Source organism: Camelina sativa, chromosome 8, assembly GCF_030686135.1.
Source record: "Camelina sativa cultivar CO46 ecotype springtype chromosome 8, ASM3068613v1".
In the NCBI taxonomy this organism is placed as follows: domain Eukaryota; kingdom Viridiplantae; phylum Streptophyta; class Magnoliopsida; order Brassicales; family Brassicaceae; genus Camelina; species Camelina sativa.
This window is the reverse complement of record NC_141887.1, coordinates 26,247,397-26,264,110: the sequence shown is the minus strand read 5'-3', so window position 1 is coordinate 26,264,110 and position 16,714 is coordinate 26,247,397. Positions and strand designations below refer to the sequence as shown.

Sequence of the window (16,714 nt, the reverse complement as noted above, 5' to 3'; positions counted from 1 at the left end):
TATTTTTGGTTAGATAAGGAGGCCCAAATAAGCCCATTATTAATAAGCCCACCAAACAGAGTGAGTGGAGCTCAGATTCGGCAATCAGCATATGTTGTTGTTACCCTAGCATTTCTTCTCTCTGTCTCTCTCTTTCCTCTCACACAACTCCACACATGGCGTCTCGGAGAGTCTTATCATCGCTTCTCCGTTCATCTTCCGGTAGATCTGCTGCCAAATTAGGCAACCGTAACCCCAGGCTTCCGTCTCCTTCACCCGCTCGTCACGCCGCTCCATGTAGTTACCTTCTCGGCCGCGTCGCCGAGTACGCGACCGCTTCACCGGCAAGCACAGCTGCGCCATCGTCTGCTCCTGCTAAGGATGAGGGCAAGAAGACCTATGATTACGGTGGTAAAGGTGCGATCGGGCGTGTTTGCCAGGTCATTGGTGCCATTGTCGATGTTAGATTCGAAGATCAGGAAGGGTTGCCTCCGATCATGACTTCTCTCGAGGTTCAGGATCATCCCACAAGGTTGGTCCTTGAGGTGTCTCATCATTTGGGTCAAAATGTCGTCAGGACCATTGCTATGGATGGTACTGAGGGTCTCGTCCGTGGAAGGAAGGTTCTCAACACTGGCGCTCCAATCACTGTAAGTGGTGTCTCTGCATATATCCTTCTATTTGGGTCACTGATCCGTTATATCAGCCATTGTTAGGTGTAGATCTGTGAATTCGTTGATTGGATTTTGCCTAGTCCCGCCGGTCTCTGTTCGTGTTCTTCTTGTCCTCAACATTGACTTTTCCAAAATTGCATTATTCTTTTCTTCAAAGTCTATTCATTTCCAATGAACTCTATGTCCAGATGGTTTCGTGAATTTGGATGACTTATCTATTCGTTGATGCTGCCTTTAATATTGTTCTTGGTTATCTGACTAAGTTGCAATAACGAAAATATGACTTTTGGCTTGCTGTCATTTTTAAGGTTCCTGTTGGAAGGGCTACTCTTGGACGTATCATGAATGTTCTTGGGGAACCCATTGACGAGAGAGGCGAAATTAGTAAGAAGTTTTAGCCACACACTTAATCAATGTCTCACTTTCTGCATACCTGTCGTGACAATATGTTCTTACTGTTGTTGTTCAGAGACCGACCATTACCTACCTATTCACAGAGATGCTCCAGCTTTGGTTGATCTAGCCACTGGGCAAGAGATTCTGGCCACTGGTATTAAGGTAGATTCTGGACCCTAGCTCCGTGCTATTCCCACAGGTCACATGTGTTGTCTTTTAATTTTTGAGTTGTTGATCTCCGTTCATTTTCATTCCAGGTTGTTGATCTTCTTGCTCCTTACCAAAGAGGAGGAAAGATTGGTCTTTTTGGCGGTGCTGGTGTTGGAAAAACTGTGCTGATTATGGAGCTGATCAACAATGTTGCCAAAGCTCATGGTCTGTTTAGCACAAGTAGTTCTCATTTAATTAGTCTCTGTTTCTAATTATTAATTGGTGCGTCTTCTTATGAACAGGTGGTTTCTCTGTGTTTGCTGGTGTGGGAGAACGAACCCGTGAGGGCAATGACTTGTACAGAGAAATGATTGAGAGTGGTGTCATCAAGCTAGGCGAGAAGCAGGTTTTCATCTGATTTGGATTAAGCTTCACCTTTAGTTTTCGTGCAAATGGCTTTTGATTTTGTTGCTTAGTTCTCTCTGTTTTCCTGTCTAAACAGTCTGAAAGCAAATGTGCTCTTGTGTATGGACAAATGAATGAGCCCCCGGGTGCTCGTGCCCGTGTTGGACTGACTGGTTTGACTGTTGCTGAGTATTTCCGTGATGCCGAAGGCCAAGATGTGTTGCTTTTCATTGACAACATTTTCCGTTTCACTCAGGTGAGCCTTGTTATTTGCTGTGTCTATTACTCGACACCTATGTGCCATATATGCATGAAAGAATGTATATTTAACTCGGTATACTTTCTTGTGTAGGCCAACTCTGAAGTGTCTGCTTTGCTCGGACGTATCCCGTCTGCTGTGGGTTACCAGCCAACTCTGGCTTCTGATCTTGGTGCTCTTCAAGAGCGAATCACAACCACCAAGAAAGGGTCTATCACCTCAGTACAAGCTATCTATGTCCCTGCTGATGATTTGACAGATCCTGCTCCTGCCACAACTTTTGCTCACTTGGACGCCACAACTGTGCTGTCAAGACAGGTGTGAAGTTGTCTCTTTTTGATGTTTCTTTACAGTATATTTCAGTGATGTGCTCATAAAGCTGTTATACTTATACTATTACTTCTCTTATGTGAAGATTTCTGAGCTTGGTATCTACCCTGCTGTGGATCCTTTGGATTCAACATCCCGTATGCTCTCGCCTCACATTTTGGGTGAGGAACACTACAACACAGCTCGTGGTGTGCAGAAGGTGCTACAGAACTACAAGAATTTACAAGATATTATTGCAATATTGGGAATGGATGAGCTAAGTGAAGATGACAAGCTGACTGTTGCCCGTGCCCGTAAGATCCAGAGATTCTTGAGTCAGCCTTTCCACGTTGCTGAGATCTTCACTGGTGCCCCTGGAAAATACGTCGATCTTAAGGAAAACATCAACAGTTTCCAGGTATATATATACATTGATTCTCTAGTTCAGATGGCGATTTCCTTCCTTGCTCCATGATTGTTCATTACATGTAAGCTTATATAAACTTCAAATCGTTGCAGGGTCTGCTCGACGGTAAGTACGATGATCTTCCTGAACAATCATTTTACATGGTTGGTGGCATCGACGAGGTGGTTGCAAAGGCAGAGAAGATCTCCAAGGAATCAGCAGCTTAAGGGATTAATTCATCTCCTTCATGTGCTTAATACTTCTCTTCTTCTTTTGTTGACAATAACGAAAAAAAAACAAGGGCAATGCTTCAGGCTGTTCTACTGATGCATTGTGATCATTGTGAGTGTGAGAGATAGTACGGAGAAAACAAATTCATTCGTTCGAGTTTTTTGACTTGGAATAAAGGAGACAAAGTGTTGATGTTTTCATTCTCTCCACATTTGTATTCAAGTTTTCGTATTAAGGAAAATGTTTTTACAGAATTCAATGTTTTGCTGTTCAAAGTAAGACTCGTTTGACAAGAAATGATAGAAAACCAGTGTCGCACTTTATTTTTTATCCGTCTCTTCTTCTTCTTTATATATTATATACTGTCTTTTATGCTTACAAGGTCAGAACCACAAGGTTCTCTCTATAGAGTTGATTCAGATGTACAATCTCCTCACCCAAAGTATATAAGAGTTTAAGAAAGAATAAATAAACAAAACATATGTATATGAATTGACATCGAGCCCAAGGAGTCCTCAAAAATGTTCGAGAACTGCTGCAGTATGATTGAAGCCACAAGATATATGCACTGCTCTTACCTTCTTTCCCAAGTCCACCATTGCTGGTCTAGCATAGTCTACATCACTACCATGGCCCTACATAACATACAACATACCATATTTATTTATTCTCTCTGATGCCAAATTTCTTGGGAAAGTAAAATGAAATGATATTACATTCACATAAGAAATTAATCTGTCAGGAACTGATCAATAAGAACGATAATGAAACAAACCAGTTGTCCACCAGAGGAATGTCCGTCAACAGAGAATGTGCCGTGAGAACCTCCCCAGCCCCAGGTAAAGACATTGTTATCTGCAAACAAGTTTCAGAATTTGGGTTGAATAACTTGCACAGTGTTAAGAAAAAAAGGGATGTTTTATATAAAAATATGCTACCTGAAATAGCTGCAGTGTGCTTCCAGCCACAAGATACCTGAGATACGGTAGACTCCAAGAAAGGACCTTCAACTCTCACAGGGGAGTGTGAGACATATGTTGAACTGAAAATTCCGAAATAAAATGAGTATAGCCGTATAGGTACAAGTGCAAGAACCTTGATTTCAGACCTTATAGGGAAATATCCTAATCTTTCGGGTACTTACTCTGTGCCAAGGCACCCATTTTCGTTTGAGCCCCAGGTGTAAAGTTCCCCACCTCCTTACAAGAACGAAGAAAACAACAAAGGATGAGTTGCTATCGACCAACTTACAAAGACGATATGTTCATATATTTCGCAGAAACTAAAAACCAGTTTTGGGCCTCTACAAAGAACAGCGAAAAGAAATTTAAGCAGGACAGGCACGTGCAATATACACAAACGACTCAATAGCAACCTGTTCATCGAAAAAGCTATAAATAATAAGATAATATTACTTGTAACAACACATGTGTGGTAGCCACCACATGCAACTTCATCTGCATATGGCACTTCACTAATAATCGAAGGTATTGTGGCATTTCTTACTCCTCCAAAGCCCTGTAACTTCCCATCAGATAGCTTTACATAACTATATATGACCATAGGAATCGAGGAAAAATACATTTTCTTACCATCTTATTTATAGATCTCTCTCCGAACATGAAAGCAGAGCCATTATCTGCATTATGAGCAAATAAACCTCATAAAATCGGTAAATGGCACAACATGCATAATTTTAAGAATGTAAATCAATACCATCTGTGCATGCTGACTGCAGCAGACCAGCAGCAACATTCTTAACCTAGTGCACGAGGGAAAGAAAGAACAGAAAAACATAAGCATAAACGTCTAAAGAGTAAAACCACCACTAGGTAACTAGAAACTATTCACCGGTAAAGTACCTTGATCCCCTCAAGTTCCTTGATAAGCCTTGGAGTATATTCACTGCAATCAGGGGCATACTTTACAGCACAGAATGGGAAAATTTGCGAATAAAAATGCATGAGAAAGAGAAAAAGCTATATTGGAATTAAGTAAAACAGACCAACCTGTTACTTCTTAAGATGCCGAAAAGACTGGACTGGTGACCGTGGCCAAGTCTTCCAGAGCCCCCTCCACCCCAGCTCAGGACTTCACCTCCATCTGCTCAAGTAAAAGATACCTTTAACTCTCTCCGAGTACTGAAAGGAAAAAAGGTGTTACTTCCGTATCCAGATAAGAATCTAGGATCAAACCAGTAACAGCAACTGAATGCTCTGAACCCAAAGCCACAGTTTGTATGGTGATTCCATCCAGAGCTTGTACTTTAGTTGGTACGCGTACTACTCTTGCAGCCTCTTCATAAGAAAAAAGTAGAACGGAAACGAACATGTAAATAGCGCAAGTAACTTATGAATTAGGACATATAAAACATTGCATAAATCATTGAATTGGAATAGATGTTTACTTTTTCCCAGTCCAAGCTGTCCACTTGAATTCTTTCCCCACATGTAGAGTTCACCATCAACTAATGGAAATAAAAAAAGAGAGTAAATACGAATGACAAGAAAGAACAGAAAAACAACGGAGATAATAGCCAGGTTCAGATCATGACAATGTAGTGAGCAATATTGTGCTTGTTTACCTGTAATAGCAGCGGAGTGATAATAGCCAGCCGAGATGTGTAGAATATCTTTTTCTAGTCCAGAAACTTCAAGCGGCTCCTACAGCAACAATAATCGAATTATTTGAGGTACAACTGAAGATAAACAGAGTCAGAGAGGCACAGAAAGTAAAAAGAAAAAGCTTGCACCTCTATAATCTTTTGACCAACCTACCAATTAATAACATACCATAGCATGGCTTTGAACATCTGATACGCCAAGTTGACCACAGTCATTAAGACCCGTTGCAAAGACTCTCCTCGTTTCTGTCACATGTGTAGGAGTGTGTATGTAAGCTAACAATCAGAAAATGCTAAAATTTCTCAAAACCGATCATTGATGGAAAGATGATAACTTTATAACCCAATCAAACAATAAGTCAACATTAACATGCCCAATCAAACAAAGCCAAGAAATGCTATCCAAAAAGGTCACTCTAATACTGGGTTACCTACAGCTACACCCAACAAAACCATAGCTCCGAATGGTGCTATACCAAAAACGACTCAATCACAGCAAGTCAGTGTTCTCAGCTCAATTAGTCAAACACAATTCTTCTCCCTCTTAAGATTACACTCACATACCAAATCGCATAGCAACCTTCTTACGATTTCAAAGTTCCGGATAATCACCAAATAGATAAAAAAAATAAAAAATAAATAAATCATAGAAAGCAAGTCGGGTTGATGAAGGAATCACCGGTGAGAAACAGAGTGTGAGCTCCACCGCAAGCAACAGCTCTGATGCTGTGATCACTCAAAGCAGAGCAAACGGCAGGTGTCCACTGAGAATCCAAGTTTCTGAGTCCTAATCTGCCGTAATCCCCGCTTCCCCACATCGCCGCAAATCGTTTCCCGCTCTCGTTCGATAGCCATCTTCTACAGGTAACACCAATCGAACCCACCAATTTCGAATCTTTCAAAAACCCACTCGGAGTATTCGATCCATGGATCATCGACCCGGGAATTCGAACTCGCCCGAGGGCTCTAGTCAACATTTTTCACTTGTTGAAATTGAAATCAAAAGGAAATGTATGAATTTAGAATGGTTTAAATGGATCCTTCTTCTTCTCCGTTTAAAAAAAAAAAAAATCGGAACTTTTTCATGAAAGGATTGAACTGTGAATGGAATCACATGATGATGATCAAGAAGAAGAAGGAAGGAAGAAGAAACTGATGGATAGAAAGAATGCTACGTCTTCCTCGTTTTCGAAGTCTGTAGACTATGAAAAATGTTTTTTTTTTTTTTTAGAAATCGATCCTTGCAGTCTTTTTTCTTCTGCTTTAAAATTTCTCCTTCAAGTTTGTTTTGTGCAATTTAACACCCAAATCTAAAAGAGGGGGCAAATTGTAAGAAAAAAAACTTTGAGAGAAAAACAACTTTTACATATGTATATATTGTCTACGGATCCAAATCCCATATATGAAGAGTTCTTTTTACCACTTGATATAAATTTACTGGAGCAAATTAAAAATGAGAAACAAGTTAATAGATATTGCAAAGTAAATTAAAATCTGGATGATGAGGATTGAGGAAAAGTTTGAATGTACGAACTTGAAACATGTTGAACTTTTACAGCTCTTGTTTCCTCTATAAATTTCTATTTGAGGTAACCCTATATATACACGGCACACGCTATATTAACACAGTAACCAACAAATTTAACCAAAGACTTTTCAAACTCAAATAATTTAATACTAAACTAATGTAAGTGAAGAGATATAAAAAAATCTTGGCGTTGTGGTCTTTGTTTGTTCCTCTCTCTCTATATATATTGACAAAACCTCGGTTTCACTTTTGTCTCACGTACCATTCTTTCTCTTCTTCTTACATAAATTGTTTCATCACATTAACTTTGGTCTCTTTTCTTTTCGTCTTTCTTCTTAGTATCACACCGTCATATTCACAGTTTCTCTGACAGAGGTCTCTTTTCCCTTCTTTGAATTAACGTGAGTTCTAGTGTTGTGGTGCGATGTAGGGTTGAGAGGTATGTTGTCTGGCTCGAGGTCATGAAGGAAAGGATCATTCGATAGAAATTTGAAAGAACGAACAAAGAACACCCTACATGATTCTCGGACCAGGCTTCATTCCCCCTAACCTACTTATCGCTGTTTGTTTTGGCCACTTAATTTCTTCTTTCAGTTTCATGTCTTAATTAGTTTCTTATTTGATCTTATCTCGCAAGAGTTTAGTTTTGATCTTGTTATTAAATTTCATTACTTTACAAGACAAAGAAAAAGTATTTATCTATCACATTATAAATTAAAAAAAAATGAGAAACTGAAAAAAAAAAATATAGAGATTTTAAGACTGAATGATATAACTTTTCTTCATGTATGATGTTCATACCGCCTTTTCTTTTTTGGGTTTATGCATGCTTTAAGAAAAACAATCTATAATTTTTTTTCTCCTTCGCTTTTCACGTCACAAGTACACATCCAAAAGCTCTCTTTCTCTCTCTCTCTCTCTCTCTCTCTCTCTCTCTCTCTCTCTCTCTCTCTCTCTCTCTCTCTCTACGTCTCGAGTCACGAGTCACGATCTGAAACTTGGTTTCTGTAAATAATCTAAAACTCAGAAAGAAGATTGTTTCTAATTACGTGTAATTTCATTTCATATTAAAGACAACGACGAGACTTCAATTTTCTTAAAACCATCGCTGCCAAATATCTTTTATGTGCTTTTTATTGTTTGCTCAATACATATCCTTTTTATTTCTATGTAATTTATCCCTTTTTCTATCAACGTTAATTGTAATGTCTCACTTTGTTTCCCAGCTATATCTAAATTAATTTTAACTTTACCTTATATATAGCCAAAGACTAAAATTGCGTTTGGAACAATTGGATCTCTAATACAAGACAAAAAAACTTATCTCTAGCTAAATTTTGTAAACCGAAGTTTTCAAAATATATTCGATATCCTTTTAAACTAAACAAATGTAATAGCTGTCAAAAAAAAAAAAAAAAAAAAAACTAAACAAATGCAATAGATATGTTCCTACGGTTACTGATACTGTCTAATACTAGAAGGTTAGCTAAATGAAGGTAATGGTAATTTTTAAGCTTTCGAAGATGAATTTTGTTCCTTTTTAAAAAAAAACACACACATCAAAATAAGTAAAGTAATAATGTAGAAGATAAATACAAATGTAATACTGAGTTGCTGACTAATAACAAAGACAAAAAAATGTTTTATAGTTAAATTTTAAAATAGTCCTTGTACGTAAAATTTACAAAGCGATCTAGTATAGGAAAAATTTGGACGTACCGAGGTAAGGACCAAAACAATGATTTGTCATTTTCACAACAATCAATGCATATGTTCTTGAAGTCGTCATGAACCACATATATATCCCAATACACACATACAAAGATACATGAAACATAGTTTTGAAATATAGATACTCATACAATTCCAGTTTTGATTGTTATTTAAAAGTACGTAGGAGGCCGAGGGGGTACATTGAGAGGGATACAAACTAAGAATAAGACAATAATTAATGAGATAGAAACCACGGTCGGTACTTGTCCCGAATTAACTCCAATTCACACTTTTAAGATTTACAAAAAGCCATTATGTTACATTTTTTGTCTATATATATATATATCAGTATATATATAGTTATACCACTATATTATACAATGTTTGGATCTCGTTTACTACATAGAATAGAACTAAAAAATAGTAAAGCAATTATAACTAACAAAATATAGATAGATTAACTACTATTGGCCTCGGAAAAGAAGGAAATTTAAGAAACAACTAAAGACAAATGATGATATATAACGTACAATTGTATGTTTTATCTTTACAACTCTGGATTTCCCTGTAATTTCTATATCTGGCAGCCCTCCACATACTATATTAAGAAGACTGTAACCAAAATTTACTGAATTAATGTAAAAGAAGTAAATATGAAAATTTTGGTCTTGTGGTCATTTAATTTGCTCCTCTCTCTTACATATACACTTTCGGCTCTCACATACCCCTATTTAGCTTCTTTTTCTTCTTCATCTCTCTTCTGTCGTCTGCTTCCATGAAGTTCTCTTTCTTCTTTTTTTTTGGTTTATGGTTGAGAGGAATGTTGTCTGGCTCGAGGTCATCAAGAAGATCATTAGATTAATTCATTTTAAAAGAATGAAAAGCCTAAATGATTCTCGGACCAGGCTTCATTCCCCCCAACCGGCATATCACATTCTTACCTTTTTTTTGTTTTTGTCAATCTTCTTGGATAGAATTCTTGTGAAATATGTAGGTTTTGTTGACTATTTGTAGGCTCTGAAGTAGAAAGCTACACATTTTAATCATTTCTCTTGAAGCCTTTATTAATCTACATATGAAAAAAATGTTGTTAATATATTTCCTTCTTTTTATAACAACACAGAGCTATTTTATAAAGTAGAATGATTTTCGGATAGTTTCTCTTCAATGTTATTATTTTTTAGATTTATGCATGTATTTTATGTTTTCTACTGTTTTTTGTTTCCTTTAAATTTTGATTTTCTTCCATTCACATCACAATTCACATCCAAACTCTTTTCTTTACCCTCTCTCTCTTCAGTCACGAGTCACGACCTCTGCAACTTGGTTTCTGTAATATAATCTAAAACCTAGAAAGAAGTTTGTTTCTAATTACGTGTAATTTCATTTCACATTGAAGACAATGACGGGACTTTTTTTCTTTCTTAAAACCATCACTATCAAATTTCATTGACTTGCCTTTTACTTCTTTGTTTCTTGCTATTATCCTCCTTACTGTTCTGTGCTCTCTCACACTTATTTTTAATTTAATCCATCTATGGGAAATATAAACACCGAAGAAAAAAGAAAAAAGATGAAAATAGCATTGCACTACTGGTTCAATTTCAATAGTTGAGGACTGAAAACTTGAGATTATATAAATACACTGTTTTCAATTTACATAAATACATGTTATTCTTTGCGAGTATAAGACTACACAAATAATGAAATGTACTTATGTACATAAAGGTTTTACTGAACCCAATTGATATCAAGATCTTTAAGATTATACAACCATTTCTCTGTGTCTTGAGAGACATAAGGATTATGTTTCTCATTAACCTTCGAGTCCAAATTGGTATGAATAGATTCAGTTTTCTGTATTATGTTACCATTGTCTTTACGAGAATTCAGCTGTCTGTTTGGATGTCTCACGTTCAATGCTAAAAGACGAGACACTTCATGTAGACCTCCCCATTTCTCGAGCGCCCGCGCAATGTCATAACGACCTGAAACAAAAGACCAATCAGCTGACTATCACGGAACACACGAAGCTTATATTGAGTTTTCTGTATGTACCTGCGCGTTCAAACGATTTCCTGCTCGGCATAAATGATGGATCCATTCCCCAACTCTGTTGAAATCTCCCTATCTAAAAACACATGCAGAGGGAGAAGCTCTTGTAAACACCATATAAGCAATGGTTTTTAACTTGTGAACATGTTCGAGACACTTACCTCTTCTTGCAAGTTTTCAAGATTGTCCCAATATCCTTTCGGTTTCCGGTGTTTATAAGCAAGTGCAAGATTCATTATCAAAGCTACTCTCCTAAATCCACCCATTTTTGTAATGGCTTTTTCAATGTCAACTCTTCCATGTAACCGAAGCTGCTTTCTCATGGGCATGAATCCTTCTTGTCCATGTTCTGATATGAATTTGATAATCTCTGATTTCAAGACTTCGATGTCTCTTTGCAGACCGGGAATCCTCCGTCTCTGCTTAGTTTGATCTGTACCATCATCATTATTGTAAACTGTCTCAACCGATGTGGCACCAGATGAATAACATGTTTCCTCTGAAACTTGACATGTCTCCAGTTTACATGACTCTGAATATTTCTCTCCTCTTTTCTCGATGTAATCACGAATAGCGCATAAATTTGACGGGAGATCTTCATATATTACCTGAAAAAATTCAGAGAGAAACATCGTGGTTACAATAGGAAAACAAAGAAGAAGAAGAAGATGACACTGAATATAACATATTCAATTGTTAATCAAACCTCTTCAATGATTGCTTCGGAAAGAAATGTATCTTTTCGCACTTTGGACTCCACGGTATACTTGAGAAGTGTGTGGTGACTTCCTAGTTGTTCAAAAATCCATTTCCCTTCAAGCGAATCAAAGTCTCCTTCAACCTGCTCAAATCTGATTTCCTGCTCACGAATCTCATGCAAATCGAGAACAGCTCTCGCATGAAGCACCATGTAAAGCAGGCCTTTGCATCCTTCCTGCAAAAAGAATTCGGTTTACTTATAGAATTTATTGAAACCAAGATTGAAACCTTGGCTTTGGCCAGTGTTAGAATTTTGATGACGAGACTAAATGCAGTCTTTCTGAATCATCGAAGAGCAAATTATAAGTTCATATTTGGGCGCAGCCTCGCATCCACAGATAAGAGACGAACCCAACTCCATCTCTTCAGGTCAATATACTTTCTAATGTATTCGTCTAATCCATTCCAAATTTGATTAAAAGGTTACCATGGATGAGAATGCTCATACCTGAACTATTCGGACTTTATTGTTTTCTCGTGACAAAATCTTGCTGATTGCCAGATTTGGAACTATCCTGATGATTCATAAACAATAAAATGCAAATGAACAAGAGATATATAAGCCAACACAGGAAGAAGACTGACACAGGAAGTAAGGTTGGCAATTAAATCCTCCTCAAGGTCAGAAAAGTGAATCCCCAAATTGATAAATTACTTACTCTGGAAGACTCTCATAAGAAGTTAGAACTTTCCAAACTTCACAAACAGGAGCTTTAACTGTTATACTAGCAACAGCGCAACGGTGAACACCTCCATTTTCCTTCATCCAAGAAATAAACCACTGGTTAACTACCACAAAAGATGGGAAACGTTTTTTAAATATGTATAGGAAGTATTGCAACCAACTACTTACCAATAGACCATCAAATCTACGAAGATGAACTTCGTCCACGGTGCAAGGTTTATCAAGCTTGCATACTTTCCCATAAACACTCCAATTATTGTTCAATTCATTCAAATGAGATAGTGATCCAACACTGGAGGCAACAGATCTCTCAGTAGCAAGACTTTCAAACTCAATACCATGAGAAGGGGCCAGCTGTGAAAATGTTCTACCCAACAAATCTTCTATTATTGACGGCTTTCCGCAGTCTTTATAAATTTTCTCAGCTTGGCGAGCTACGGCTCGGAGATTTACAGGAAGATCTGATCTGATTATCCTCTCTAAGAAAATGGCAGGGAAGTTAAATCTTGGAATTACGTTTACTTCGTAAGACAAGACAGTTCCTATGGACCTGGAGAAAGAGAAAAATAAATGTTTGGAAATGCATAACGTTTTTTGTTTGCAGAAACAGCTTCTCTGAAATGCATATACAGAGGATTCAAATGATTTTAGGATGTGCACACAAACTTCTTACGGGGATTACTGAGTGTACCTGATACCAGATTTCACGGACCACTTTCCCTCAAACTTTTTGAAATCACCATCTACCATAGAGAAGTGAAGCTCACGGCCATTTGGCTAAAACGATCATAAAAGGAAAAACAGCATGAGACAATACTAATATACATGTATGGAGTAAGAAACAAGGTAATCTAAGAGATCATCATATATATTTAATTAATCCTGAGAAATATGTCCGATTCAAGGAGTGCCAAGCAGGTTAAAAGAGGACCAGACGAACAGTAGAAGTGTAGAACAATGAAAAATTTGATTTTCTAGCAAGTAAACCTCACTATGATTCTTTGTTCTTGAACTCGTAAGAGTTTAGGACTAAGGATCTAAAGAAAGTGTAAAGGCAACCTCTTGATTCTTTTCAAAAGCTCAAATATGCGTATAAACAAGATCCCAAATCCCAACCATTAGGCAAGAGAGCTCATCAGAGAACTCACAGAATCTAGACACTCATGGAGATCGAGGACAACACGAGCCTCGATATGCCAATACAAAGCTCTTTGAAGGCCTCGTTGCTCCAGCCATATACGTCCTGGATGTGGACAAGGAATTCTCCCACTACAAGTTGAAACAACCACCATCAAATCCATGTTAGCGTCACCAATTCAACATACATACACATATATACATAGAGCAGCAAGACTACAAAAAATTGGATCTTTACAGATTACTTCTGAAGAATTTCTATATGAAATCACCAAGGCGATCGTAAAGTACCTACAAACGAGATTGGGTACGAAATCAGCAAGGCGCTCGTAATCAGTAAGAACATTCCAAACGGATTGAGAATCAGAATCGACCCAGATTTCGCCTCTTATCCTCCGCTCCCTCCACGAGATCACATCAACCTCACAGCGCACTATCCTCTCTCCTCTCTCATCGAAACCTAATCCGCTCTCTCTCCTCAACCCGTTATCACCTCTACCACCGGCGCCACTGTGTCTCATTCCGTGGCACTTAGCGACCCCGGCACCACCAATCCCGGTGGTGGAAATAGCCGAGAATACACGAATCCGTGAGGGACATGGGAGCAATACACTCAAAACCACTGGTTCGTTGGTGAAATTGAGGAAATCTGAAGTGTGACTGTGAAAGCCGCCATGTGAGAGATGTGGAAGCTTGCTCACTGACATGAGAGGAAGGTGTTCGACGAAATTGGTCAGTCAGAGTTTAACCGTTAAATTTTCCCAGCCACCGGTTATTTTATTTTATTTATCTTTATACTTTTTTGTAATGTTACAAATGTATGGTTGTAAAATCAATACATAGATTTTTTATTTATCCAAAGACATGTTTTGAACGGACCATATTGTTTTCTTACAAGAAATTTTATAACAAGGAAAAACACAAGAAAATTGACAACGACAACGACAACAAAAGACTTAATAAAAAGACCAATGCAACCAGACTCTTAAACCAAATACGATGATGGATGATGATAATCAAACTCATGGAGGACAAACAAAGGAACAACGACACAAGAGAACATAAAACGAAACCAGCATCATCATCAACCACTGATGAAGAGAAGACATGTCCGTTACTGATGACTCAGTCCCAATCCATTTTTCCAAGGTCATCAGGAGCTTCCACATGAGAAGATTCCGGAGATTCCAGAGGCAAATAGCACAAATGGCACTCTTTATCACCATATCGGTTTTGATACTTGCACTTACCGCACTTGTTCCAGCGTTGGAACGGTCCATTCCCATACACTTCTGGCATTCCTTCTTCAAGATTCTTGACGAATCCAGCGAAGTGGTTACCAGTGTTTGCTGTACTTGTTTCCACCTTGTGCTTTAAGCAAGTGAAATTTCCTTTCTCGATGGCTTTATGTATAACCCAACGTCGAGTCATTTCGTGATTCCAAAGCATTATGCTCGCTAGATCTCGTTGGTGTCCCAGGTACTGCATCTTCGTGCTACCGTACTCCTCCGTCATGTAGTATTCGAACACACAACTCCACTTTAGTACCTGCCTGCACTGAACAATTAGCATCTCTGCTTCCTTTACTGTCCTTATGTCCAGCTCGCTCACTCCGCATCTCTCCACTAGTTTCGGAATTTTGTCGTCCTCTACGAATCTTTGATTGGATTTGGCATTCTCCATTTCCTTCTGGCGTCCCTCCCACTGATTGAGGCGGAAGATCTGAGTGAGTTCACGTGAAGAAGATTCCCCCACTGGATCAGCCACTGGAACACATTTCCAGTTCCCATGATGCTCTTCCGCCGTGCGTAAGCAGACCCAACAGAATCTATAACTGATTCATAACATTCAGAAAAAAAAAAACATTAATGTGAGTTTAAAGATCTAAAATCTTTGCACATGATTTTGAACATACAAATGAAAAAAAAAAACAAACCAAACCTGCAGATACACTCCATTAGCTTGTAATCAGGATCCTCATTCCGCTGCACAGGACTTCTGCAGTTGGGACAGCGTTTGGTGTTTGCATGGATCCAATAAACGGTCCTTAACTGATCCAACAGGTCCGTCCACCAAACTGATGCTTTCTTGCAGTCCACCGGGCGGTGTGACTCAAGGCCACATGTCCAACAGAAGGTGTGGCCACACAAACAGACCACACCGAAATCAACTTCATGAGTATCATCCTTAAGCAGTATGGCGTATTCACAACCTGGTGCAGGACACCATTTGATGGTTTCCTTATGGCACTCCATGAAGGATTCGAGAAGCCATCCCTCGTACATCTCCTTCACTGTGTCAGTGAGCTTCTCGATGGTATCGGGTCCAACTGAGGCGAGACAGCCTTGGTTAAGGCAAGAGATGATGAGTCCTGTCTCCTCCTTGTTCTTTACCAGAACATCAGGGAGATATTCACTCCAGCAAGTTGTTGAAAACTTGTGTGAGCAAAAGGACGTGGAGACTAAGTAATCTCCATCACCATTAGGAAGGGTCGTCGTCTCACGACCTGCAGAAGAAGAGTTGGAAATAGGAACTCGAGCCAGCCCTAGCTCCGCCAGAAACTTATCCTTGTTGTCAACAAGAAGATCTGAAGCCTTGAACGAGTTCCAACGGAGACGGACTAGGATCACGGTTGCATCAGACATTGACACCGAGAAGAATTCCGAGATCTGTTTGATTTTTTCCATCATCTTCTCACGAACTTCGGTTTTCACGAGAATAGAGTATTTCTGACCATCGGCTTCCATTGCTGCAGAGAAATGAAAAAAAATATTATAGATTTATAATTTAAACTTAAGAGTTACCGAAAGAAGATATTTTGAGAAATCGATAGAGGTGATTTTGTAGTTACTAACTAACCTGCGGATTGAACGGGATGAGTAAGGTTTATGGTAGTTTGGGGATCAAGGTAACAAAATCAACTCAAAAGAAAGGGAGGATAAGGATTGGACTTGAAAGAAACACTGATGATGAGTATATGAGACTACAAAGCCAGCAAGAAGTATTTATATACAAAGTTGAAAAAATTGTTAGACTCACAATTATCAAAAGAAATAAATTATCATTAATTTTGTTAATCAATTCATATTGTCTTTTTACTTTGAAATAAGAACTTATTAAAGTTTAATTTAAGAAAGAGATCTAAAATAAATTTAATACGGTCAAACTACTTTCTCTCTATCGCCGCGTGTCAGACGTGAGAATCTTTCCTTTTAAATAAATAAGAAAATTTGATATGTGGTCAAAACCGAACGAAAATTTACAGCTAATGTTTAAAATCACACTAAAACATAACGTATGATTGAAGATTATTACGACATCTACGAGGAAGAGAGGATGTGTTTAGAACTATAACTAGAATAAGATTTTGTGCTATAGCAAGAGTTGATATTCGTATTGTATTTT

At 38.2% G+C, this 16,714-nt stretch overlaps 4 protein-coding genes across 13 annotated transcripts; 1 reads left to right on the top strand and 3 right to left on the bottom strand.

Moving 5' to 3' along the window:
- Nucleotides 1-49: 49 nt before the first annotated feature.
- Nucleotides 50-3,063, top strand: LOC147940490 (ATP synthase subunit beta-1, mitochondrial-like). Its single transcript, XM_087462838.1, has 9 exons — nucleotides 50-629; nucleotides 962-1,037; nucleotides 1,123-1,211; nucleotides 1,307-1,424; nucleotides 1,502-1,605; nucleotides 1,702-1,860; nucleotides 1,957-2,181; nucleotides 2,279-2,590; nucleotides 2,692-3,063. Exons 1-9 carry the CDS (start codon nucleotides 156-158, stop codon nucleotides 2,803-2,805), a joined length of 1,671 nt encoding a protein of 556 aa, XP_087318964.1. The 5' UTR covers nucleotides 50-155; the 3' UTR covers nucleotides 2,806-3,063.
- Nucleotides 3,064-3,106: 43 nt separating this feature from the next.
- LOC109124831 (ultraviolet-B receptor UVR8) lies at nucleotides 3,107-6,808 on the bottom strand. 10 transcript variants are annotated; one of them, XR_015564367.1, is made up of 14 exons: nucleotides 6,112-6,808; nucleotides 5,602-5,678; nucleotides 5,394-5,472; nucleotides 5,217-5,276; nucleotides 5,005-5,106; nucleotides 4,819-4,912; nucleotides 4,672-4,731; nucleotides 4,526-4,571; nucleotides 4,402-4,448; nucleotides 4,225-4,327; nucleotides 3,954-4,008; nucleotides 3,748-3,851; nucleotides 3,585-3,664; nucleotides 3,107-3,444 (listed from the first exon to the last, which is right to left on the bottom strand). XR_015564367.1 is itself a non-coding variant. In XM_087462839.1 (14 exons), the coding sequence occupies exons 1-14, from the start codon at nucleotides 6,407-6,409 to the stop codon at nucleotides 3,325-3,327; spliced, it is 1,308 nt and encodes a 435-aa protein (XP_087318965.1). In that variant the 5' UTR covers nucleotides 6,410-6,808; the 3' UTR covers nucleotides 3,107-3,324. The 10 variants fall into 10 exon arrangements, 4 of the variants coding, with proteins under 4 accessions (XP_087318965.1, XP_087318966.1, XP_087318968.1 ...); XR_015564368.1 differs by having other exon boundaries at nucleotides 3,954-4,005; XM_087462839.1 differs by having other exon boundaries at nucleotides 4,672-4,714.
- Nucleotides 6,809-10,281: 3,473 nt separating this feature from the next.
- On the bottom strand, nucleotides 10,282-14,180 carry LOC104708207 (uncharacterized). Its single transcript, XM_010424725.3, has 10 exons — nucleotides 13,601-14,180; nucleotides 13,321-13,441; nucleotides 12,864-12,949; nucleotides 12,341-12,722; nucleotides 12,147-12,247; nucleotides 11,936-12,002; nucleotides 11,435-11,662; nucleotides 10,890-11,336; nucleotides 10,732-10,804; nucleotides 10,282-10,661 (listed from the first exon to the last, which is right to left on the bottom strand). Exons 1-10 carry the CDS (start codon nucleotides 14,014-14,016, stop codon nucleotides 10,405-10,407), a joined length of 2,178 nt encoding a protein of 725 aa, XP_010423027.1. The 5' UTR covers nucleotides 14,017-14,180; the 3' UTR covers nucleotides 10,282-10,404.
- LOC104708206 (putative E3 ubiquitin-protein ligase ARI16) lies at nucleotides 14,131-16,398 on the bottom strand. Its single transcript, XM_010424724.3, has 3 exons — nucleotides 16,169-16,398; nucleotides 15,251-16,058; nucleotides 14,131-15,143 (listed from the first exon to the last, which is right to left on the bottom strand). Exons 2-3 carry the CDS (start codon nucleotides 16,054-16,056, stop codon nucleotides 14,435-14,437), a joined length of 1,515 nt encoding a protein of 504 aa, XP_010423026.1. The 5' UTR covers nucleotides 16,057-16,058; nucleotides 16,169-16,398; the 3' UTR covers nucleotides 14,131-14,434.
- Nucleotides 16,399-16,714: the final 316 nt, after the last annotated feature.

Coding starts and splice junctions, on each gene's coding strand:
- LOC147940490 (XM_087462838.1), top strand. CDS start 156: ATGGCGTCTCGGAGAGTCTTATCATCGCTTCTCCGTTCATCTTCCGGT. Junction 1,861..1,956: donor ACATTTTCCGTTTCACTCAG/GTGAGCCTTGTT, acceptor TTTCTTGTGTAG/GCCAACTCTGAAGTGTCTGC. Junction 2,591..2,691: donor AAAACATCAACAGTTTCCAG/GTATATATATAC, acceptor AAATCGTTGCAG/GGTCTGCTCGACGGTAAGTA.
- LOC109124831 (XM_087462839.1), bottom strand. CDS start 6,409: ATGTTGACTAGAGCCCTCGGGCGAGTTCGAATTCCCGGGTCGATGATC. Junction 4,572..4,671: donor AGGAACTTGAGGGGATCAAG/GTACTTTACCGG, acceptor CTCGTGCACTAG/GTTAAGAATGTTGCTGCTGG. Junction 3,852..3,953: donor AATGGGTGCCTTGGCACAGA/GTAAGTACCCGA, acceptor CGGAATTTTCAG/TTCAACATATGTCTCACACT.
- LOC104708207 (XM_010424725.3), bottom strand. CDS start 14,016: ATGTCAGTGAGCAAGCTTCCACATCTCTCACATGGCGGCTTTCACAGT. Junction 13,442..13,600: donor GTACCCAATCTCGTTTGTAG/GTACTTTACGAT, acceptor TTCAACTTGTAG/TGGGAGAATTCCTTGTCCAC. Junction 12,003..12,146: donor TCTTATGAGAGTCTTCCAGA/GTAAGTAATTTA, acceptor ATGAATCATCAG/GATAGTTCCAAATCTGGCAA.
- LOC104708206 (XM_010424724.3), bottom strand. CDS start 16,056: ATGGAAGCCGATGGTCAGAAATACTCTATTCTCGTGAAAACCGAAGTT. Junction 15,144..15,250: donor CTAATGGAGTGTATCTGCAG/GTTTGGTTTGTT, acceptor GTTATGAATCAG/TTATAGATTCTGTTGGGTCT.